The 25,665-nt window shown below is 36.1% G+C and overlaps 1 protein-coding gene across 5 annotated transcripts in view; it reads left to right on the forward strand.

The window, feature by feature from the left end:
• The window catches only part of ARAP2 (ArfGAP with RhoGAP domain, ankyrin repeat and PH domain 2), a 216,222-nt gene that overhangs the window by 58,606 nt on the left and 131,951 nt on the right, over positions 1-25,665 (forward strand). For all 5 annotated transcript variants that reach the window (XM_053217473.1, XM_053217470.1, XM_053217471.1 and 2 more), the window contains 3 exons: positions 7,003-7,072; positions 14,103-14,223; positions 22,534-22,712. In XM_053217473.1, coding sequence (XP_053073448.1) covers positions 7,003-7,072; positions 14,103-14,223; positions 22,534-22,712 — 370 coding nt within the window. The remainder of the gene's footprint in view (positions 1-7,002; positions 7,073-14,102; positions 14,224-22,533; positions 22,713-25,665) is intronic.

Below are 25,665 nucleotides of genomic sequence, written 5' to 3' on the forward strand. Positions count from 1 at the left end.
TTAAAAAAAAGAATTTTTAAGATAACACAGTTTTGAGACAACAAAAACTGACAGCAGGTGGTAAGGCTGTATTTATGATCACAGCTGAAACTTCACACCAGCTGCCCTACTAGAGCTCAAGGGAAGAGTTTATAGAAATTCGTTCAGTAACGTGGGCACAAGACTTATAAATTATTCTAAAAAAGCTTCTTAAAGAAACATTTCCCTTCAGAACCCTAAAAACAAAATAGGATAAAACCTAGGCTAATATGTTTCGTGTCTGCTCCACCTTTTTTCCTGAAGGAATTCTGAAGCACTTTGCAAAATTGAACTCACATATAAAATGGGTAGAGGTCAAATGTTACCACTGCCGGAAGGGATGTCCAGGATGCCTTGCTATAAAACGTACTAGAATCTATTTTGTGTAGCAGTTGAGAGCATGGACTTTGGGATCCGATTGCATGGATCTGACTCACAGATACGTTCTTACTGGTTGTGTGACAAGGTTTTTCATCTTAACCAGTGCCTGTGTGCCTTCATCTGTAAAACGGGAATAGTAATATTACCTCATGTGGTTGCTTGGAGGATTAAATGAATTAGTATTTGTTTTTGCCTTGCAGCAGGGCCTAGAACAAAGCACAACAAACCGTTTGCTGTTTTTATTATGAGGATTATTATGGCAAATAAATTCTTAATTGATGCGTTAAAAATGTCTTTCCTGTGTAGTAATTCATTGTTATTTCATATCTAATTTGTGTCCTGTGACAGTAGAAACACAGTATTGGATGACACTGTATTTTATACCCTGTCTTATTTTTTTAACATTTACTAAGTAAATTAAGCTGTAAAGCAAAATTTTAGGGAAAAGCATAAGTTACATCAGAGTAAATGTTTACTCTTGTATCCTCTAATTGTGTGTAGTAGATTGATTTTACGTAATTCCAGTGGAATTAGCTGACTGATATCTAATAGTCTTTTTTACAAATGTGAGGGAACTATATAACCGTTGCACAGAAAAGAGTTCTTAAAAATTTAGTATTCATTGATATTTATTTTAAAATTTGAAACACCTTAAGTTCTCCCTGTTATTTCATTGAAATTTTAATTAATATGTAGGGTTTACCAACATTAAATCTGAGTTTTCATTTGCTAGAAAGGAGAATAATGTGAGAAAGGATATAAATGTAAGTTCTTATATTTAATTACCAGTTATTATAATCCAGTATTGAACTTACATGCAGAAAACAGTTAATTGAATGTTGATGTGTTTTATGAAAAAAATAGATTAAACAATATTTATATAAATTTAGTTTGGAAACATTTTGTATTGATTTGTATTTTTAATAACATGTCAAATGCATACTTTTTTACAAAGTATATTTTAAGTGCTTAACATAAAAAATGTATTTTTAAATTACATGGATATTAGTGATGAATTTTCCAAGCTTAATGATGAATTTTCCAAGCTTTCTGTAGTCTCTAATTTTTCTTTAATAACCAAATATTTTACAAAGCTTTTATTTTGTCATATTAAAAAAAAAAAAAACCCTGATCTTTAGTATTTGAAAAAAGCAAAACATGAAATTAAGGGTAAAATGTTTTAGTGGTGTTTGTCTTCTGAATATATAAATAATGCAGATTTGAGTAAGCATTTTTCAGTGAAAAATATGTTCCTGTGTTCATTAAATATTTATTAAGCACATTTTATTGCTAGAAACTGTGGCAGTTGCTGGTTTTATATTGATAAATACTTTCTGCACTCAGGTATCTCAATTTCTAGCATGGGAGATGGGTGAAGCAAAGCGAATATGGAATTCCAAAATCTGCTAGGTGTCATTAAGTGACGAAATGGATCAAGAGACCAAGGAGCTCTGTAGGATTTAGGTGGCAGTCAGGTGGCTACTTGGAGGGGATACTTTCAAGCTGATGTTTCAAGGATAAGGAGCTAACCATGTCAAGAATAGGCCAGAAGCATTCTAAGTGGAGAAAATAGCCTCTGAGAAGGCGCGAGCAAGAACCAGTGTAGAGATAGGAAGCAATATGGCTGTAAGATTGTGTCCACTGGGTAGGTACCAACAGATTTGATGGCTGCCTGCATGAATGAATGGCAGCAGAAGGAAAGGACCATTAGTAGAATTGCCCAGTGGCTCTCTCGAACTACAGAATGGTTAATGGTTGTTTCTTCAGTTGCTACACCCTGTGGCTTTTCATTCCATTCCCCTGTGGGCTGGGACTTGCCCTGTTTACCTGTCCCTCCATAGGATTATTAGAAGGATTTAATAATATTTAAAAATGTTGAGCTAAAATGGCTGAACACATCTAGAAGTTACCAGGTAGTTGTGAAAATTCAATGGTTGGGAGAATACCTCAGAGACTAATAAGTCTCCTATCAGCTGAGGTTTTGGTTGAGGCCTTGCTCAGAGAGCCAAGAATAGAGTGTGTCTTTGGTCTTTAGTGCCCAAGAGATGTGGTCAGATGGTGGTATCTTTGACCCCTAAACTGTCTGCCCTGTCTCTTTCTCTTCTCATTTTTCTGTGGATACAAGTGTTACACTCCTGGATGATGCCTCAGACCCCAAACTGTGTATCAGGTTGGTGACGGAATTCTAAGAAAGCTTTGGGAGTCCAAATGGCTGCAGTTAACAATCTTAAGTAAAACATATTAAAGTAGGCTCTAAACTTTCTTCACTCTATGCTTTGGCAGGTTTTGAAACTTGGAATTTAATTTTGAGTTTTCAGAAGTTTTCCTTTCTTGTGCCAACCTTTTTTTTTTTTTTTTTTTTAAGGTACCGATTATTTGAGTTCTAGTCACTGAGGTTTGTCATCTTGCTAAAGGAACTATGCTTGATCATGTCACTCATTCATTCGACAGATTTTTTTTTTCTTTTTTTTTTTTTTTTTGGTGCCATACTTGTCTCTGTGTCAGTTCCTGATCATGTAGTAAGGGATGAAACACTCTTGGACTTTGTCCTTGGAAAGCATAAGATATGGTGTGGGAGGCAGAATTTGGGCAAGTAAACAAATGTATGTATGTACAGTTAGAGATTGTGCTCTTTGTTAGGAGGAAAAGGAGAGAGTGCTTTGAGAGAGGATAACTTTGTCATCTGCTTTGAATTAGCTCATCAGGGAAGGAATAATTGTGTAGGTAGTATGGGGGATCTCTGAAAGAGAAGTAGTTAGCAAAAGGAATAGAGGGATAATGGAGGGTTCTAAGATCTCCCTACAGATGTTGATTATTTTTATTCTAAAGTGGAAGGTTATATATACTGTTGAGCTCATCTTACCACCATTCATAATGTAAGGTACGTAGAATCCACAACAAAATCTTGATTTACAGAATTATTGCTGACATTGTGTGGGAAGATCTGTATTTACCTGACTTCAAGTATGACAGAGATCAACATGACATGAGTACAAAGTGATTAATTTGTTCAATGTATTATTATTGTGTGCTTAATATTTCTTATGTTTATAAGTAATATTATGTTTAATGTTTAATGCTGGGAATTAATTTTTTTTAATAATAGACTTTTTTTTTTAGAGCAGCATTGGTTTACAGGAAAATTAAGCAGCAAGTACAGTTTCCAAATAGCCCCTTATACATACCCCACTGTACATATTTTCTCATATTATTTACATCTTACATTAATGTAAGATTATTAAAATACTTACATGTTACTGCTTTTTTCAATATAATTTATTGTCAAATTGGCTAACATACAGTGTATACAGTGTGCTTTTGGTTTTGGGGGTAGATTCCCATGGTTCATCAATCACTTACATACAACACCCAGTGCTTATATCCCAACAAGTGTCCTCCTCAAGGCCCATCACCCATTTTCCCCTCTCCCCCACCCCACCCCCATCAGCCCTCAGTTTGTTCTCTGTATTTAAGAGTCTCTTACGGTTTGCCTCCCTCCCTCTCTTTTTATAACTATTTTTCCCCCTTCCCTTCCCCCATGGTTTCCTGTTAAGTTTCTCAAGTTCCATATATGAGTAAAAAACATATGCTATCTGTCCTTCTCTGACTGACTTATTTCACTTAGCATAATACCTTCTTACAGAAACATTGGATGTTTCTATAAGAAAACACAGACCAAGAGAAGTTAAAAAGAAGCAGAAAGATGATGAAAAAAGAGCTGACTGGTTAGTTTTGCTTATGATTTCAAAGTCTTTATTTTACTTCATAAGTAATTCGAATGCTTCTATGTGGAAATGTCTGCACTGATCAACTTTGCAACTTTTCTCTCAATTTGATCAGGTTTGCTCTAATTTTATGTGAAGCAGAATAGATCAGTGTGGGAGGCTCACTGTATTTCTCTTGAGTGAAATACAAGCTTGAGCTCCCTTTCTGCAGCTCAGAAAACAGCTGGGAAGACAAGGTCTCCATACTTCTAGAAGTTCTTTTTCTATCTTTAAATCTTATAAAAACCACAGAATATTATACCAATCCCTTATTTGAAGCGTGTTAGAAAACTAAAATGGTTGTTATTTACATATTTGTTTACAAATGACTTTATTTAAACAGGAAGTTAGCTCTTATAGATGATCTGTGTTAAAAGCTAAAAGTATCTATATTGTGTCAAGTAGAGAAAAGTCACTTAGAGAATAGGATTATCTCACTTCAGGGAAGGGTTCTGAAAACAAACAAAACAAAACAAAACGAAGCCCAAGTGGAAATTGGTTCTTCATTTTTCTCTTAAATAGTCAGAAAAAGTTTTTTTCTTTCCAACCTAAATAGGAAACATGTGATTACATTTTTTGCTTTGTTTCTTATTTTTAGTAGTCATTTTAAACTGTATTTGCCTTTCATCTGATTCTTTTTGAAAAATGTTAATATTTTAGCGAATTTTGGATGATTGTAAAGGATTTTGTATACAGGGCTTTTTTCAGCTCATTTGATGAAAATTAAATAATTTTTATTCAGTTGACAAAGCTTTGTTATTGTAGCAAAATATTGCTAAATGCTCCAAAGCAAAAGTTAAGGTAAAATAAAATAAATGCTATAAGCTTAATGAAGGATGAAAGTTTATATTCTCTTTTTTAAAATATTAATTAATTTTTAAGTAAACTCCACCCCCAGCATGAGAATAAGAGTCACATGCTCTACCAACTGAGCCAGCCGGGTGCCCCTGTATTGTCCTTATTAAAGGGTTATTTCCGTCAGGGAAATGGGTGCAATGATAGTGTTTCTGACTACACTTTGTTTTGCACTCAGCCTTATGAATGAGGATACTAATACTGTTAACAGTATCATGGCTTTATTTATTTAAATTTTGTATTTGATCTACAATGTTACATTGGTTCTAGATGTACAATATAGTGATTCAACGTCTCTGTAAGTCATGCTGTGCTCACCACAAGTGTAGCTACCATCTGTCACCACACAGTACTATTACAGTATCATTGACTATATTCCCTCTGCTGTATATTTTATTCCCATGACCTATTCATTCCATAACTGGAAGCCTGTATCTTTCACTCTCCTTCACCCATTTTACCCATCCTCCTACCCCTCTCCCCTCTGGCAACCATCAGTTGTCTGTTTATGTTTGATTCTGCTTTTTGTTCATTTGTTTTGTTTTTTAGATTCCACATATGAGTAAAATCATAAGGTATTTGTCTTTCTCAGTTTGACTTACTTCACTTAGCATCATGTTCTCTAGGTCCGTCCATGTTGTCACAAATGGCGAGATCTTCTTTTTTATGGCTGCATTATATTCTGTTGTATGTATATGTATATGTATATGTATACATGTATATGTATACACATGTGCACCCACCACATCTTTATCCATTCATCTATGAATGGGCACTTGGGTTGTTTCCATATCTCGGCTGTTGTAAATAATGCCATAGTAAACATGGGGTGCATATATTTTCCCAGAATCCTGTGGGTTTTTTTTGTTGTTGTTTTTTGGGGATTTTTTGGTTGTTGTTGGTAAATACTCTGTAGTGGAATTATTCAATCATATGGTATCTTTAATTTTTTGAAGAAACTCCATGCTGTTTTACACAGTGGTTGTACCAATTTACATTTACACCAACAGTGTGCGAGGGTCCCTTTTTCTCCACATCTTCAACACTTGTTATTTCTTGTCATTTTGATTCTAGCCATTCTGCTGTAAGGCAGTATCTCTTTGCAGTTTTGATTCACATTTTCCTGATGATTAGTGATGTTGAACGTTTTTTCTTGTGTCTGTTGGCCATCTGAATATCTTGTTTGGACAAATGTCTATTCAGGTCCTCTTCCCATTTTTTAATTGAATTATTTGCTTTTTTGGTGTTGAGTTGTGTAAGTTGTTTATATATTTTCAATATTCAGCATTTATCAGATGTGTGAATTTCAGATATCTTCTCTCATTCAGTAGATTGTCTGTTTTGTTGATAGTTTCCTTCACTGTGCAAAAGCTTTTTATTTTGATGTAGTCCCAATAGTTTATTTTTGCAATTGTTTCCCTTGCCTTAGGAGTCGTATCTAGAAAAACGTTCCTATAGCTGATGTTAGAGAAAATACTACCTATGTCCTCTTCTAGGATTTTGATGGTTTCAGGTCTCATATTTAGGTATTTAATCCATTTTGAGCTTATATTTACGTATGGTGCTAGAAAGTGGTCCACTTTCATCCCTTTGCATATAGCTGTCCATTTTTCCCAGCACCATTTATTGAAGAGACTGTCTTTATCCCATTGTATATTCTTGCCTTCTTTGTGGTAGGTTAATTGACCGTATAAATGTGGGTTTATTTCTGGGACCTCTATTCTGTCCCTTTGATCTAGGTCTATTTTTGTGCCAGTATTGACAGTATCATTGCTTTAAATACCTATTTTAACTGATTAGGAAGTGTCATTTATGTATTATTAGCTACATACCATTACCAAAACTGTACATTGTCATAGCCCAGTGTTTTCTACACTGATTAACAACAAATAGGAATGCACTAAACACAGTTACATTACAAATGTATTTAAAAGCCAAGTTCATGATACTTGAATGTCCAATAACAATTTCATATGTCTTACAGAAAACGCATGTTTCAGAAGAGATGGGTGAAATTTGATGGCCTTAGCATTTCTTATTACAATAATGAGAAGGTGAGTACATTTTATAGTTCTCAAAGATTGTCTTACACATATAAGATGTATTTCAGTACACTAAGCAAGCAATTCGATTTTTAAGAACAGGAGTTGGATTATCAATGTGAAAAGAGTTTATGCAGGGTGAAACATTCTTTTCATAGTTTAACTTTTCCTTGACATATACAATTTTGATTAAAAAAATTATACATGCAGCAATTATTTATGGAGTAACTGCTACAAACTATAGGAATTGTGAATGACCTAAGGATGGATAAGAAATGGTCTTTCTCCTAGGGAACACTAAAGAATGTATACCAGAGGATACTACAACTAGGAAATGGCAACAAAGAGAGGTTGCTTTGTACTCTGGAAGGGTATAGAATAAACAAAGAAGGCTTCTTGCATGAGATTTCTTTTGCTATGAGTCTTGACAAAAGAGGAACGTTTGTACATTGAGACTAGAGAGAACAGAACATGCCTATTTAGAGAACAATAACATGTCCAGGTGGGAAATCAATTTTCTGATTAGAAAATAGAGTATATGAAGGAGAATTGCGGGAGATGAAGCTGAGAAGGTTCTTTGGGGTTAGAGCTCATTGAATATCTTGATGTGAAAGTGGTCCCAGTTTAGTTTTTAGGCAAGTGAGTCTTACCCACATGATACTGTTTTGATCATGTCTTCATTAGGTATGAGACAGTCTGTATTTTTAGATGTGGGCTGAAATATTTGACATGTTATATCTGCACGTGTTTGCCACAGGTTACTTATCTACATATTTATATTTACAAATACATATATTTGCACACACACATATAGTTAGGTAAGACAGGAACTGAAGACGTTAACAGTTGTCAAATCTGGGTGGAGGATATATGGATGTCCATTGTAGAAATCTTTTCAACTTCTCTGTGTTTGACGGTTTCCTTAATGAAAAGCTGGAACATATAAATATATCATATTTTTGGTTAATTAAAATCAGGTAGTTTTATAGTCTTAACTACGTACATTCCCTTAACATACTCATTTAACACAGAAGCACATTTTCTTATTTATAGCTTATAACTTAACATTATTTTCTCATAAGGAGATTTTCACTTCCTATTGTGATGTTTATGGCTTGAATAGAAACTTAAACTCCCTTGTATATATTTATTCTTCAGTGCTACAAGGCAGAAGAGAATTTGCTTTTAGATAGAAAGTAGCATACACTTACATGCTACAATATTAAGAACAATAGAAAGCTTAGAGAAGTATTTAATTATTTGGTTTCAATTTGCAGAGATCCAAATAAAGCATCAAATAAATTTGAACACATTTTTAAAAAAATGTTTATTTATTTTGAGAGTAAGAGAGTATGTATGCACAAGCAGGGTACGGGCAGAGAGAGGGAGAGAGAATTCCAAGTAGGTTCCGTGATGCTAATGTAGAGCCCGACGTGGGACTCGATCTCACGAGCCGATTGAACCACTCAGGTGCCCCTAATCACACCTCTTGGAGGTTTGCAGGATGGTGGGATAAATATTTTTTGAAAGCTGTTTTTTTCCTCAGCTATTGTTTTTAGTTTGCTTGTACATTTGAACGTTGAGAGTTTCTGTGCCACTGGTGGGTATGATGTGGTCTCTGTGGCTGAATCTGACCTCTAGTTTTTTTCAGCAGCCATGCCATTCTCTGGTTTGATTGAAATGAGGGGAAGTCTATTCAGGAGGAGACAGGCTTCCATGCCATGAGGCTCTATTGGCAGTGGTCTCATTATCTCCATTTGGGAAAGAGAATTTCTGGTATCTGTGTCCAACTGGACTCATTTCTGTTTGTCCTTTAAAAGCTCATCTCAGGGTTCCTGTGTGGGTCAGTCGGTTAAGCACCAGACTTTGGTCAGGCCGTGATCTCACAGTTCGTTGAGTTTGAGCTGCGTGTTGGGCTCTGTGCTGACATCTCGGAGCCTGGACCCTGCTTTGGATTCTGTGTGTGTCTCTCTCTCTGCCCCTCCCCTGCTTGCGTGTGTTCTCTCTCAAAAAATAAACATTAAAAAAAAATTTTAAGCTCCTTTTAGCTGCAGTGAGATGAGTGCCTGTCACATTTTTATATATTGATACAATGAAATAATGCAGCCTTGGTTTGAAATTGTGATAAAAAGTTCATGTTAAAAATAACGTGTATAAATTCTCTAACTTAACAATTTTTTAAAAATTTGAATCATTTTCTGTGGCACTTCATTCCTTTACTATCCAGATGATTGGTTTCATCTTGGCAAAAAATAAAAACATTGGAATGTTGCCTAAAAGGAGATACAGTTTCCATTGTGACCCTCTTGTAGAAGAGTGGATTGGGTTGGAGGACTGGGAAGAGGGCGTTTTAAGGCCAGTGTCCAGAAGGCGCAGGTGTGGCAATTGCTGCTGTCTCAGATGAGTGTGTAGTTTTACTGGGCACGTGCACCCAGTAGTTAGGCTTTTCAGTGTTTTAAAGGTGCAACCGAGGAGTGTGTGGTTGGGTACACCTGTGCATTTTCCCTGGTTTTCTTTCCCTTTTGTCAATGCTGCTCAGTCACATCTCTGCAAGAACGTTTTCATTGTATTGCTGAAAATGGCATTATCCCAACAGCCCTGATATCTTGTCACCTGCCAAGAAATCTAACTCACCCCTATTCTCACTCAGCTGTGGGCAGAATTGCCCTGTGGTCGTTTCATTGTCTGGAAGTGGTAGGAGATAAGTGACAGACTTGACCTTGATATCTGTCTGTTATGGGCTCAAGGGATGCTTTACAATTTCTGTCCTTAAGGAAAATTTTGCACTCTGAAAAACACAATCGTTCTGAGCCTGTTGTCTTTTTTCTCCTCTACATTGTCTTTATCATGTGTTGTTAGAAGTGAATGTAAAATCAACTTATGTAGTATTAACAATTATGAGATTTCTTGGGATCTCAGATGATAAATGAGCCATTAGAGAAACTATAACTTCCTGAGGTTAAAGAGACATGATAATTAGCTTGTTAAGTACATTTTTATCACTCCAGGGGAATTTATTTTTCTGTTTCTCTTAACAGCGTACTTACCTGTTAAATATGCTACTATTATGAGCATGTGGGCAGGTTACTTTTTTGAAGGAACTGTTTTTTAATCTCGTTAAGCAAATCTAGAGGAAGGAAAATTTCCATGTTAATGATAACATTTTAACTCAACAAATGCTTAATCATCTCACTGGAGATATGTTTTTATAAGCTCCTGTAATTTTTAAGCAAAGTAAGATTTGAGGATGGATCACCTCAGAGATGAAGTGTAAATGTTTTTGGACTTTGTAGATTTCTGTCTGCTCTCTGCCACTATAGATATATAGCCAGAGAGGTCCTCGAGCTGTTCCCAAAGGTACTATGCTCTTTCCCACATCTGAGGTTCCTGACACTGGGGAGACATTTTCCCACTTTTCTTATTCCTGTAGCACCAAGTGGTCTAGTCTTGCCTAGTATTGCCATCATAACCCACCTGCATTCATTGGGATTCCTTTAAGCCAGCCAGTCACGTATTTCTTTGCATGACTTTGTTCAGTGGTGTCTGGGTACACACTGTGGGGAACGTGAGCATATCTTTCTTCCTGTATTTTCACCTGCATGTTTTTGCACTTTCATCTGAACGTTCTGAACCGTTGCCATCCATCAGAATACTGTGTAAGCTTCAAGATCCATTTTTTATCCCCCTCCATGAAGCCTTTTAAAATTTATTCCAACTATGACATTTGCACAGTAACATGCAAGGAAGATTAGAAGTAAAAGAAGCTGAAAGTAGGGAGGCAAATCAGGGGAGTATGCAGTAAATCAGACATTAATTTATCTGGGTGTAGGCTGTGTAGGCCAGTGGAAGTGTTAAAAATGAATTTAGAAAAATATGAAAAATGAGCTGTCAGAGTTTGATATGATTGTGATTGATTGGTCATAGAATTCATTCATTGAGAAAATACTTCTACAGTGCTGATTATGTGAAAGGTATGAGGAAAATAGACATATGACCCACAGTGTCTTTGGGGAGACTATTAATCAAATGATCACACAGTAAATATAAAAATCACATTTGAATTGTAGTTAGTAATTGCTATTAAGGACAAATGCAGGTTGCTCTTAGCTTAAATTAAGGTTATCTGACCAGGTGAAAAGAGGCTGGTTAGAAAACATTTCTTCTGGAGCATCTATTTATGCTGAAATATGAAGGATGTAGAGGGAGTAACTATGTGAAGCTGGATTTGGACAACATTCCTTGAAGAACAGAGTAAGAAAAGGCACTGTATTGGGCAGAAACATGGTGTGTTAGAACTGCAAAGAAGGCTCATGTGACTGGAGAGAGTCCGAGAGTAGAAGGGAGGAAGTTGGTATGTCGCTATAGAGAGAGTCCTGAATTATGCGGGTGCAAAGGATTGACACGAATCAAAGACTATTTAAGACTGACTGGAAGAGCGAGATTTAATGAACAGGTTACAGAGGGGAAGGGTATGTTTTCAGGAGATGATTTAAAGTGTGAGGTGCTTATGGGATAGTTATATATACAATTGACGACTTGAAATATGGGGCTGGAGTTGACCGAACAGATTTGAGAATTTTCCTCAGAAAGTTGGTAGCTGAAAGTTGGTAAGAAGGGATTTTTTTTAGAAAATATAAACAATAAAAACAAAAAAATATACACAAAAAAACCCCCAAACAAACAAAAAGGAAAACCAGGAGAAGAAAAGCTGCCTTGTACTTACTTCTTGACATCCTTCTTTTTCTGTGAGGTTGCCCACTCAACATCTTCAGTTACAGTTCAGATATCTGACCAGTTTTGGCTGTGTGAGGGGATGTGGGAAAGCTTTTGTGGCATTGGCATTTTAAATTGTGTTGAATGCATAGAGTTTTGATGTGTACATATAGTAGTCAGGGATGGCAGATTGGAGCAGAGGCATTGGAAGAGAAGAAGCCAACAAAGGAGTAAGAGGGAAATGGGATAGTATAGTGTATCTTGTCAAGTGGCAGAGGATAACCTCCCAGTAGAACACCATGTTGCTGACGGTGACTGTTCCTTACCTCTCTGGTATGCATGGCAGAAGTTTGCCACTGAGAGGAATATGACCTTGGCACTTGTTCTCTGCATGGAATGGTTTAAATTAAAAAAAAAATAAAAGTTTAATTTTGTGAGAGAGAGAGAGAGACAGAGCCCAAGCAGGGGAGGGGCAGCAGAGAGAGAGACACACACAGAATCCTAAGCAGACTCCAGGCTCTGAGCTGTCAGTACAAGAGCCTCACGTGGTGCTTGAACTCACGAACTGCTGGATCATGACCTGAGCCAAAGTTGGACACTTAACCAACTGAGCCACCAAGGTGCCCCTTTAAAAAAAAATTTTAATGTCTATTTATTTTTGAGAGAGAAAGAGAGACAGAGCATGAGCAGGAGAGGGGCAGAGAGAGAGGGAGACACAGAATCTGAAGTAGGTTCCAGGCTCTGAGCTGTCAGTGCAAGAGTCTGACACAGAGCTGGAACTCACGAACCACAAGATCATGACCCGAGGCGAAATCTGCATGGAATGGTTTAATAATTTTTTTTTTTTTTCCTAACAAGTTGCTTCAGATACTTTGGGGTCTGCTCAAAAATGAGGGTTCCATGAATAATGGTGTAAATAGTAGAAGAAGCCCCATAAAGATGTGTTCAAATTCTTCTGATATTTAAGATCTTTCGAAATGTGTCCTTTGATGTATGTTTCCAGATTCACCTCTTTTGACTCTACACTGTGGATCCTCTTATTTCTCTCCTTACACCTCTATTATTAATGCTGTCTAACCGGTTATCTGGTAAACTTAAGGTTTCTTCAAGTCAGGCTCTAATATCATTATGTCTGTGAAAACACATCTGATCTCTTTTAAGCAGAACTGAGAGTTCCCATCTTTGGACCTGTATATTCCATGGTTTGTGCTCAGTCTTAAACTTTTCTTTCATTACATTAGCTGGGCTTTCAGTTTGAGACTCCTTGAGTGTATAAATACTATTTGGAATTTTCTTTTTTTTTTTTTTTAATTTTTTTAACATTTATTTATTTTTGAGACACACAGAGAGAGTGTGCACACACATGAGTGCGAGCAGGGGAGGGGCAGAGAGAGAGGGAGACACAGAATCCAGAGCAGGCTCCAGGCTCCGACTGTCAGCACAGAGCCCAGTGCAGGGCTCGACCTCACGAACCATGAGATCATGACCTGAGCCAAAGTCAGCTGATTGACTGACTGAGATGCCCAGCTGCCCCTGGAATTTTCTTTCCAACACGAGGCCCAGTAAATATTACACACTTAATAGCTAAATAGCTGAAATGGTGGGGTGGTCATTGTGATGAATGGTGTTGGTGGATCCAGAAAAATGAAGACAGAGAAAGCTACCAAGAGTCTTCAGGATGATCTTCTTGAGCAAGATGATAAAATGTAAATGCCAGTTGCATACAGCCCCAGTTGTAATACGTATGTGCCAGTTGCAAACAGTCCTATCCATCTTTTTAATTCTTTCGTCTTTTTTATTGGGGAATTACAGGTAAAGTGATGCAGTTGTGATATTAAGGTAATGATTAGAACCATTGAGTAATATATTTAATATAATCCAGCAATCTGGGGTTTGAGATACATTTTGTTCACAATGTGTAATAGCAGTAGTTTTGAAATAGTTTAGTTACAGTACCCATTATGGCCAGCAGATGCCTGCAAACACCATAAGATCATTTTGATCAGATTGTTTTAAAAAACATAGTGTTGGTTTTTGGAACTGTATATTGCTGGTCTACTACAATTGTGTTTGATTCTTTGCCTTTTATTTTTAATTCCAGATGAGAAAACTGAAAAGATATCTTACTTGAAAGGGCCATTTAATATTTTCCTTTCTGAGGTGTTAGGTGTGAATGAGGATATATATACTATTTGTATGTCATCTAAAAAATTTAGATTAAAATTAGGAAAGAGAAGCACGTGTAAATATGCTACCATTGTATTTCTGATAAGGTCATGAGAATTGCATTTTAATTTGTCTTATTTATTTTTTTCTCTAACGAACACAGGAGAAGTATTCAAAAGGAATAATTCCTCTTTCTGCTATATCTACGGTACGAGTTCAAGGAGACAACAAATTTGAAGTTGTTACAACACAAAGAACTTTTGTTTTCAGAGTAGAAAAAGAAGGTAAGATTATTTTTTTATCTTTGTAAAAACACTCAGACATTAATTTCTGACCAATCAGAAGATTGTAAACCAATTAAGCTGCAAATGTCAAGAAATCTTTAGTTACTTTTAAATAATTTACATTTTATGTTCTTTTGAATGCCCTAATAAAAAAAGTTGACAAGTCATTTGTTTTTCACTATTCTTGCATGCAGCAAATACTTAGGATCTACTAAGTGACCAGAATTCCTCTAAATTCTGGATATATGGCAGTGGAAAAAAAAAGTAGGCAAAAATCTCTGCTCCTAGAGTCCATGTTTTAGCTGTCGTTTTGATAATGCAGAGTAGTTATTTGATATGCAAAAACATTTTTCTAACTATTAAAAGTTGGTTTTATGGAAGTTTCCTTAGGCAGGTTTAACTGAACACATGTCATACTAACACAGATTTTGGAACATCTTTTATATTTTTTTAAATTCTTTTTACCTTTATCATCTGCTATAGGTCAGTTGATGGTGAAAATTAGATGGCATGTAGTTGGGTTGTGGATGGAGTCATTTTAAATCCTTAGATCTTTTCTGACTTTTGGAGGTGGGAAGGAGGGAGAGCCGGGAGAGCTAAGAGTTCTCTGTTGTATACTTTGACTATCAATATATCATTACTATATATTGTAACATACTCACTGCTTTTAAATAATACAGGTAAAGCCATCTTCATTAATTAAAGAATTATAATTTTAATTTATTGTAAAGGTTTTATTTTAGTATAGATTATAGCTCAGCTTGATTTTGAAAATACTTCTTGGTACTTAATTGAATAATGATGATATGGAGAACTTACTAAATACTTGTGCTTCATTTTTCACAATGATCTTGTGAGAGATGTAGGTTTTACAATTACTCAATTTTACACATATCACAATTTACGTCTTTATAAACTATATTAGCTATATTGGGGGGCAGTATTTGTCTTTTTGTACTGCTAGATTCCTAGAACATATACCAGTGCATGGCAAGTGAATGAGTGAATCATTCATTCAATGAATGAATGAAAACATTCAATGAATCTTATATATTCCTAGAAAGCTTTCATTATTCCTTGGGATAATCAGTAACTCATAAATTCCAGCTGCTGTTCACACTGAAGCAGCTTTTTTTTACTGTGAATCACTAGCCATTTGTGAGATCAACTCAGTGGTTTCTGATGGTATTTTAAAAAATCCCCCCAAAACAGAAAAACGAACATGGAATAGAATAAGAACTATCAAAGTGCCTCGCTTGTAGTTAGCATTGTATTGTGAGAGCTACCTAGGTATCTATTGTACATACGTAATGGAAAGAGTGTTTCTTACTTGACTTGCTATTTAAAAAGGCATTGAGAGCTATAGTCTAGGGAAGGGGTTGGCAAAACATGGCTTATAACCGAAATCTGACCTCTGCTTGTTTTTGTAAATAAAACCTTTTAGATCAGAGCCACTGTCGTTCATTTACATATTGTCTGTGGCTGCCCTTGTGCCTCAGACAGCACTGAGTAGTTGCAGAGTGTATGGCCAGGAAAGCCTAAGATACTCTCTTCTCGACTGGATATCCTGAGGATCTTTCCTTATGCTTTGGTTTCCTCTGCCCAGAAGGTGACTGTCTGTTTCTTTGAGGTGCTTATCACTTTCCCCTTGGCTTCTCAAAACAAATTTCACATATGCCACATAACTTGCGTGTTAAGACAGACCATACTAAATAAAGCTTCCAACCTGTGTGGAAATCTGTTTAGCCATATTTACTTACTGTACTTAAAAGTTAAACAGACACATTTAAGTAGAATATATCAACCCACACGTTTCAAAGTTACATGTTTACAATCGACCAATGTCCTTCTGTGATATGTAGTTCATGTGTAGTTCATATATCACATAATTGATACATAAATAGTATAATTGCAGTAAAACTTTGGTATAAATTATTACTTGTTAAATAAGTTTTAGGTCTCTAAGTTTTAAAAGCATGAAAATACTGCTTCAGTAAAAACTGAGACTATCCAAATGGAATTACTGAGTAAGTTATTTTCATTGAAAGTCCTTTTTACATAGTAACTAACATTTTTAAAGCTAGATATACATAGATGTGTGTGTGTGTATGTATACATGTGTAAATGGTGTATGTGTGTCTATGTATTTAGTATGGAACCTTCAACAAGATGCTAAGTATGTTTTCTTGGTTTTTTTTCTCCTTTCCTGAATACAAATGGTTGACTATTTTTTACTTTCTGGGAATTGAGAAATCAACCTTAGTGGCTTATGAAATATTTGACTTAATGAACTTTAAGCCAGATGAAACTTTACTTCAGTCTAATGAAGAAGCAAGATGAAAGTTGAGAACACAAAGGGAAAATGGTTCGACATCATAGCAGAAATGAATTCTCCATTTTTGATGAGAAGGTTCTGAAAATCCTATGTACAACAGCTACTCTCTGTCTCCCCTGTAATCAGTGTCCCTATTTCTAAACTGCTGCATTGCCCACTGGCATTGCTTAGATAGGTTACAGTTTGGCAACTTTTTCCCACAAAGTTTCAAAGGCTTCAATTCCCCCATGTTTCTTAGTGCGGTATTGTTATGCTCTTAGTTGAAAGTGAATTATATTGAGGTAATAGCATTTTGTAAATACTCTTCCTAAAATAAAAAATTTAGTTGGATTCCTTTGTCCTGGAGCAGAACCATTGGAATTGGCCAGAGGGTCACAACCGCTGATGATCTTTCCAGTCTGTATTCCCTGGCACCTGTGGCCACACATATAGATGCGGTATTTCAAAAAGAAGGTGATGTTTTGAGTTGGCAGTTTGCATCCTTAGAACAGGACTTAAGAATTCTGAGTGGTTGTCATTTGTGTTCCTGGGCCATTTTCAGTACTAGCGATCAGCCGTAGGCTCCTGTTCCTGTCCACCTAAGCTAATTCTAAACCCCTGGGAGGCAGGCAGCTGTTTTTCCTTTCGACTCTGTTTCCAGACAGCATTTTACAGCCCTCCAGTGGCAGCAATGATACTGCAAAGCTTATTTATTTATTATTTGTTTTTTAAATTTTTATTTATTTTTTTAACGAACATTTGGGTAAGAAACGTATATTTCCCTCAGTTATTTTGGACAAGTAGACTTACCTGCCTTGAAATAGTCAATGTTTTTAGAAGTGAGTCATGGAGCATTAACTGGCTGGAGTGAGAGCCAGGGGAATTATAAGTTCTTCACTGTCAGGGCAGCTGGAATGGCTCAGTCGGTTAAGTGTCCTCCTCTTGATTTTGACTCAAGTCATAGTCTGACACTTCATGGGATCTAGCCCCACATCGGGCTCTGCTCTGACACTATGAAGCCTGTTTGGGATTCTCTATCTCTGCCTCTCTGTCCCTCCCCTGCTCTCTCTTTCTCTTTCAAAATAAAAAAATAAACTTTAAAAAATAGTTCTCCATTGTATACGTTGGTGGATTATCATACTGGGTCGCAAACTGTGGAGTCTTTCTTGAATCTTTTCCTTTCATATCTCGCATCCAGTCCATCAGCACATCTGATCATTTCGACTTTGGAAATATGCCTGCATTCTTAATTCTCAAAACCTCTGTCATTACGACTCTAATGCAAGCCACTGCCTCTATCTGGGTTTTGTAATAACCTCCTTTGATCGACTGCAGGCCTATTTTTCTACACAGCTGTCAGGGATCATTCATCAAAGAAGTCAGATCACGTCCATCCACTTCAGATGCTGTGTTGTCTCTCCATCTCACTGAGAGTAAAGTACTTCTGTCCAAGAGCCCCTACGTGCTCTGGTTCTGGTCTGTTTGTCCTTATCTCCTTCTGGGCTCTCCCTCACTCACTGCATTTCAACAATTCTTCTGTTGCTCCAGGGCATTGACACTGACTGCTGCTTTCTTTAACCTGGAATGCTCTTCCACCAGCCATCCTCCTGACTTGCTCCATCACTTCCTCTTCCTTTAGGCTTTGGCCTAACCGTTGCCTTCTTTCTGAGGCTTTTTCTAGTACCCAGCTTAAGAAGTTTATATTTCTTATGTGCTCCATCCCTTGCTTTTTCTTTGTCCCCTTGCACTTGTCAATGTGTAATAGATTACATATCTGTGTTTTATTGCCTTCCTCCTTTGACCAGAGGGCAAACTCCAGGAGAGTAAGGCTGTGGTCTGTTTTGTTCACGCTTCCATTCCTGGTATTCAGAATAGGTCTTGGAACCTAGTAGGCACTCAGGAAATACTTGTGTGAATGAATGGTTATTGATTTAATGAACAGCCATGGTGTGTGCAGGTACTTTCTTCCCTAAAATTGATCATGGGTTACATTGAGGACTTTTTGGTTCAGTTATATTAGCATATCAAAAGTAAAGGTCCATCTGAAGCATTAGCTTCTGTCACTAATCTTATACACAGCCCTCATGTTGCCCAAGTATAATTATCCCTAGTATAATCAATCCTTTATGCTGCTAATGAATATGCCTACTCCTAAATGCAGTGGTCAGAGAATATTTTGTCTCCTGTTGGTTTTTGTTGTTGTTGTTTCTTAACTTTTTTTTTTTTTTTAATGTTTACTTATTTGAGAGAGTGAACATGAACAAGTGGAGGAGGGGCAGAGAGAGGTGGGGAGACAGAATCCTGAACAGGCTTAGTGCTGTCAGTGCAGAGCCCAATGTGGGGCATGATCCCATGAACCCATGAGATCATGACCTGAGCCAAAATCAAGAGTAGGACACTTAACCGACTGAGCTACCCAGGTGCCCCTTTACTTTTTGTTTCTTACAGTAGTTGGCATTCATTCCTGAAAACCTCAAAAACTAGTTTGAGGGGATCATTATCTTTTATTTACATTCTAGAATAATTATAAGAAAGTGGTGATTTTGTTTGTTTTCCCTTTTTCCAACCCGGAGTGCTCTACTTTGAGCAAAGCCATGTTTAGGTCAGAGCATATTCTCTAAGGAATAGTGCTTATTAGCACAGTACTAAGATCAAGTTAGACACTCAGTAAATATTTGTTATTAGAAAGAATAAAAGAACCTTGGTGTGAAGAGTAGGCAGAAGCTAGCATAGTATCTTGCTTTGCCCAAGACATTTAGCCCAAGGGAAAATCAATATTTGACTTGGAATATTATGACTTGCCAAAGCATATTCCCCATGTCTAAGGATACACACATTACACAGCCAAATACCAATGATGCTTGTAATCTGTTTTATTATGTTAGAATTATCTGTATCACTGTTTATCTCCATTGGCATGGGTAATTAAGAATAAACTGAATGTTACTATTAATTCTGGTATTTATTCATGACTGTTAACTTCCTATTAGTAAATGAGGCCCTCCGGAGCTAGGTAATAGTTCTAGGCTATAAGAGAACCATTTGTTGAGATGTAACCATAATATGTTTAAGTCTAACAGCCACAAATGCCAGTTTCAAATTATTTTCCTGAGAAACTGAGATACATAATAGCAATAGAAACCATAAACAGTTTGGCCTAGTTCATAAAGTTATGACCTACAAAATGAAATAAGTTAGAGAAAGACAAATACCATATGATTTCACTCATGTGGAATTTAGAATCTTAAATTTAAATTTTAAGAATTTAAAACAAAATAAAGGAAAAAAAGAGAAAAACAGACTCTTACATATGGAGAACTAACTGGAGGTTGCCTAGAGGCAAGGTGCAGTCGGAATGCATGAGATAGATAAAGGGGGTTAAGAGTACACTTATCTTGATGAGCACTGAGTAATGGATAGAATGGTTGAATCCTGTTGTATACCTGAAACTAATAGGCCATTGTATGTTTATATTTCAATAAAAAATTAAAAGAAAATAAAAACCTAAGGTAGGTTTCTTTTCAATAAAAAAAATCTACATTTCAAACTAAATGATTTATGCAGATAAATACAAATAAAAAACATTCTGTGCTGTTTACTTGGCAAGAATATTTTGTGTGAAACTAATCACAAGTAATAATCAATGGAAGGTTTGTTGTTGTTACTGAAAATGTAAAAAATTATCATAGTGCAGTCTGGGTCTGTTCATGTAGGTCTAAAATGTAGACTAGGGGTGTCAGGGTGACTCAGTCATTTGAGCATCTGACTCTTGATTTTGGCTCAGGTCATGATCTCACGGTTTGTGGGGTCAAGCCCCATGTCAGGGATTCTCTTCCTCTCTCAGTGCACCTTCCCTGCTCGCTCTCTCTCTCTCTCTCTCTCTCTTTCTCTTTCTCTCTCTCCCTCTTTGTCAAATAAATAAACTTAAAAAAAACTTGTAGAGTCAGTGCTGCATATTCACATTGACTTCGTTACTTGAATATTTTCATGTGCTTTAGTTTCTAATGATGCTGAGGAATTTGGATAAATTATTTCCTCCTGATACGTGGGCACTATTACCTGGGGATTGTGAAATACCTGAAGTAAAGCATTGTTGAATGAGATTTAATACATACTTGGCCTTCATCATTTAAGGCACAACTGTTTTTAGTAGTGTTGAAGGTGAGCAGGAATAAAGATAATTTAAAAATTAAGTCTTGTTATAACATAACTTAGGGTTCATTTGGAATGTAAGCAAGTCTAATATGGAGACTTACATCAATCCACAATGGAGTTATTCTTTCCAGACAGGTCTTAGATCTGAGATACTATCCAATTTTCCAAGCTTGGGCCAGCTTATTCTTTCCTTCCTCTTCCTTCTTGATCATTTTTCCTACATAGAATTCTGTTGTGTGTTTTTTGTTTTGTTTTGTTTCCTTTTGCCTTGATAACCACTTCTCTGTTTTTTTGCTAGCCCATTTTCCAGCCTCAGAGATATAGTCATACCTCAAGATTTGTCCATTTCTTCTCCTTTTACCTTAAACATTTATCCACTTACATGGATCGTCTTTTGTGTAGGCCACCTTCATTCACACATTATTATCAGTCCACCTAGGTGCTGCCAGGGCACTAAAAACCTGGGGTGGTTGTCTTAACAAAATGAAACCTACATTCTTTGGTCAAGTCAGGGTACTAAGCTATCGGTTAATTTAAATTTTTGTGAATACCTTCTAACCTATTTAAAACTTCAGATATTTTTTCTATCCCTTAATGTCTTGACTTTTCAAGTGTTCTTTTGTTTCCATTTTCATTGTACTTCAAGCGTCTTTTGCCTTATTCCTGATCTCCAAGTTTCAGTTTGGTCTGCCTATCATCTTGCTAATCATGTCACTTCCTTGCTAAGAATCTTGACTTTTTATTTTTTGCGTCTGTAATAAAGTTTGGAGGCAAATTCCTTACAGGTACTGCAGAAGCTGTAGCCGTATTTCCTATTATTTCTTTGTGAGTTCAAAATTATCAATATGCTTCTCTATCAGTCCCTGAACAGATGTTGGTTCTTCCTGCCTTTGTTCTTGTGTTCTTCTTTGTTTAGAGTTATAAAGTTCTGCTCTTCCCTCACCGGACCCCAGTTTTGTCTTTTCAAATGCTCCTCATTCCAAGACCTAGCACAGTCCTTTTTCAACCCCCTTAGTGCTGTGAACAATCGAGAGTTAAAACATTTGATTCTGTTAATTTTACACTAGCTGTATGACCTTCAGCAAATCATGTACCTCCATTGAATTGACTCGTGTATTATTTGATATCATTTCTATGACACATAGTATTCTGTGTTCTGTTACATGTTCATATCTAACTTGACTTACAACTTTGATTGCTCTTTGGGGACTGTATCAAATTTCTGTGCCCATAACGCAGTGTGTTATGCATAGTTGAAGGTCACTCCGCTTTTATGGAGGGAGAAGACTAAATTTTAATTTACAAAATGAGATGTTATTGTTTGGTGAGAATAGATTGGATGAGTGACTATCAAGTTTGCGTACTCTTAAGTAGAGTAGGCTCTAAGTAACAGAAGTAAGATTTTCTGGGCATTTGAGTAACTTAGTTGCCAGGTAAAATGTGTTAACTGGTCTCAGTATTACTTCTGATAAAAGAAAAAATCCAGTCTCATGAATGATCTATACGAGTGCTTCTTAAATATTAACATAGATTCAGATTACCTGGGAATCTTCTTAAACTGAAGATTCTGATTCATCCGGTCCTGAATGGCCCTGAGATGTTGCATTCTAATAAGCTCCCAGGTGAGGCCATCAGTATTAGTTACAGAACACCTGGCTAGTGTTACTCCTTTTCTCTTAGGAAATAGGGCCATTGGCTCAGACTGCAGGGGCATTTAGATTGCGGTTGTGGGAAAGAATCTGTAAATGATGTGTTACAGAGAGAATAGATCCTTTGCTGTGTTTCTGTGTCTGTATAATTTATATGAGTAGGGATGTATTTTCTCCTGTTTTCATTTTCAGAGGAGAGAAATGACTGGATCAGCATACTGTTAAATGCACTGAAATCACAGTCCCCTGCCTTGCAGTCTCAAGCAGCTGCTGCACCTGAGAAATGTGGATATCTTGAATTGAGAGGGTATAAAGCCAAAATTTTTACTGTGTTAAGTGGAAACAGCGTGTGGCTTTGCAAAAATGAACAGGTGAGGAGCTATGTTACAACTATTGTAATTTGCGGTTCCTTGATTACATTAACAACTATGCTTCATTAGACTTATTAGAGTTTTTACTTTATAGCGTCTTGCTTTTGCCTTGAGTACTGCACTAAATGTAACAAAGAAAGTGTTATTTTGTTGAATTTACTCAGTTCCTCCAGTGGCAGGAACATAATCTACATCAAATTTGAGGCTAGGCATCATCTTTTTAAGAGACTGACAAAGTCATTGAAAATAATTTTTGAAGAGTATTCCTTACCTGAAGTAATGTTATAAAACTACGTGAGATAATAATTAAGAACCAATTAACCATTCAGCTGTTGATGAAATAGGATCAGTTCTGCACCTGTTGTTTCTTTTATGATAGAAAATTTTAAGAGTAGGCACAGGTGATATATTTTCTTGAGTTTCCAGCTTTTTTATTTATTTTTTTGAGCAGATATGTTGCTTGCAGAGGAGATAATTTACTGTAGGCAAATGGTTCATATATGCACATACATACACATGCCACATATAAAATAGGCTTGAGTCGTTGACTTACTGAGTTTAGGTAATATAAAAGGACTTAATAGAGAAGTTAACTGTTTTGAGGAGACTGATGTTATAGTTCTAACAAATTCGGTTAACTTTGATTCGGTAGACTTCCCTTTCTCTGACATACCTGGTGTTCAATATGTATAGGAAAATACTCCTTTTGTGGAATGAATTCTTAATCTTTTAGCCCAAAATATATTAGCTTAGTAATTTGTGGAATTACACAGTGTGCTTTGTATATCTGATCTAAGACGAACTCTTTTTGTGATACATCATATTGGGTTATGAAAGCTGGGATATAAATGTTGTTTTCATAACAAAAAATAGAGATAGAAACTCAAAACAAGTGGTAGTTTTAAGAAATTAACTATAGATCTTTAAGGCATCTTCTGAACTTCAGCACGGTCTTATTCATTATATGTTTTGGATAAGATTTCTTTGCCAGTTAACTGTGGAAGGCATCATTGAGCACTGTTGGCATATTAATAACTTGGATAGTTAGCATCTTCCTCAAGAATAGTGATGTACAGCTTATAATGTGTATGAACTTAATATGAACATTTTCTGTCTGTGAAGATGATTAAAACTTTTCTCATTGGAATCAAGTTTAAAAATGCATAATTTGCATTTATTGGTATGGAAGTTCCTCTGCCAGATTAATTGAGGTATTCATTTTTTACTTGCACAGAGTTGATAGACTTCAGATATTAGTTTCATCACTTCCATTAGCTAGATTGTGTGGGTATATGTTATTCTCCTAAAGTAGATGTTTTTTGAAAGTTTTATTAACTTTCTCTATTAGAAAGAAGTTGTATGAAATTATTGCTTTAATATTAGCAATTGAGCATAAAAAACACAATAATGACTGCCCTCTGGTGAGTACCAGTGATTGTGCTAATTAATTTATAAACATTTCCTTTTAATCTTGCCTACAAATATAGGAGGAAGATATTCTCTTCGGTGTTTTATAGATGAGGAAAATGAGGATTGAGTAAGGATTGCAGGTCTTCATGCATAACAAAACCAGAACTGTATGACTCTAAGTCTAGCGTCTTAGCCATTATACCAAACTTTTTTAAAGTGTATGTAGAAAAGACCATTTCTGGCCTATGACCTTTTAGAAATAGACTAAGCTTTTTTCTTTGAAAAACTTAGTTGCTTAGAAGGTTCAGAGTGTGCATTCAGTACACATTCTACCAGGTGAGGTAGTCTGCAAGGCGTGCACTTGCTGAGGACACATGTCCTGTCTTCCAGGAGGAAAAGTTAGACAGTACTAGCGTTTTTGATGGATAGGGAGCCCAGTGCTTTATTAGTCTCATGCAGAAGTTACAGAGAAGTGCAAAAAAGGCATCTAATGAAGTCTCAAGATTAGAAACACTTCCACGTACGCAAGTAATGAGTATATTCTTAAAAATGAAAGCATTAATGCTGGACCCCCTCCTCATCTTTTGAGACATACACCTATTTTCAGTTATGTATATTTCAGTTCCTTTTCTATGCATTAGCGTGTCTTTATATGTACCTTTAAAAAGTGCATACTGTTGCTTGTGTATATGTTATTTTTAAAAAGTTGCATCATGATGTATAGAGCTGGGTATTAAGGGACCTGATCTTGAGTCAAGTCTTAAAGAACTAAGTGGCTCAAGACTGGATGGACAAATCAAGGAAGGCCTTCTATGTTTAGGCCCTCACTTACCATTCCAATTTTATCTGCGTTTACATCCTGGTGTATCCTTTTCTCTCTTGGAGAAAGTTGCCCATTGGTTTTTTCACATGGTTGAATAGATTGTGTGAAGAACTTGGGTGATGTGCTAAATGGGGAGGCTTTCTCCTGAATGCAGAGGGCTTTACTAAAGCTTGCATTTAGGAAAAGTGCTAAAAGTTCATTGTTCCAACGCACCTTCTGAAAGTTTTAAGTATACAACACATGAAGTAATCTTGTTTTTTTTTAAATATGGAAAAAAAATCTTATAAAAATGTACAAGTGTTACACCTGAACCTAATATATGTCAATTTTAATTCTATATTAAAAATAAAAAATAAAAAGTAAGACATGTTAGCTTTGAACTTATGTATCTAAATTTGCATTGGATCTAATTTGATTACATGCATCAAAGCTAAATTATTTTCATTTTTAAACTTTTAAAATAGTGAATTTATTGCCCACATAACTTACAGTTATGAATAGAATAAAAAAAAAACAAGGAAAATTGACCTACACTACCTTAACATATGAACTATTTTTATTTTTCTTGCCTCTATTTATACATAGTTATCATAATTTACCCAGGAGGCCATTCCAGAGAGAGTAAACAGTGGATAGAGGTGGAAAGGTAGAATATGTTGAAGAATTATTTAAAAGGAAGCTGAAACGTTCATTTAGAGCAAAGGAGATAGAGTAGCAGTT

This window comes from Acinonyx jubatus, chromosome B1 (assembly GCF_027475565.1).
Source record: "Acinonyx jubatus isolate Ajub_Pintada_27869175 chromosome B1, VMU_Ajub_asm_v1.0, whole genome shotgun sequence".
Taxonomy (NCBI): Eukaryota; Metazoa; Chordata; class Mammalia; order Carnivora; family Felidae; genus Acinonyx; species Acinonyx jubatus.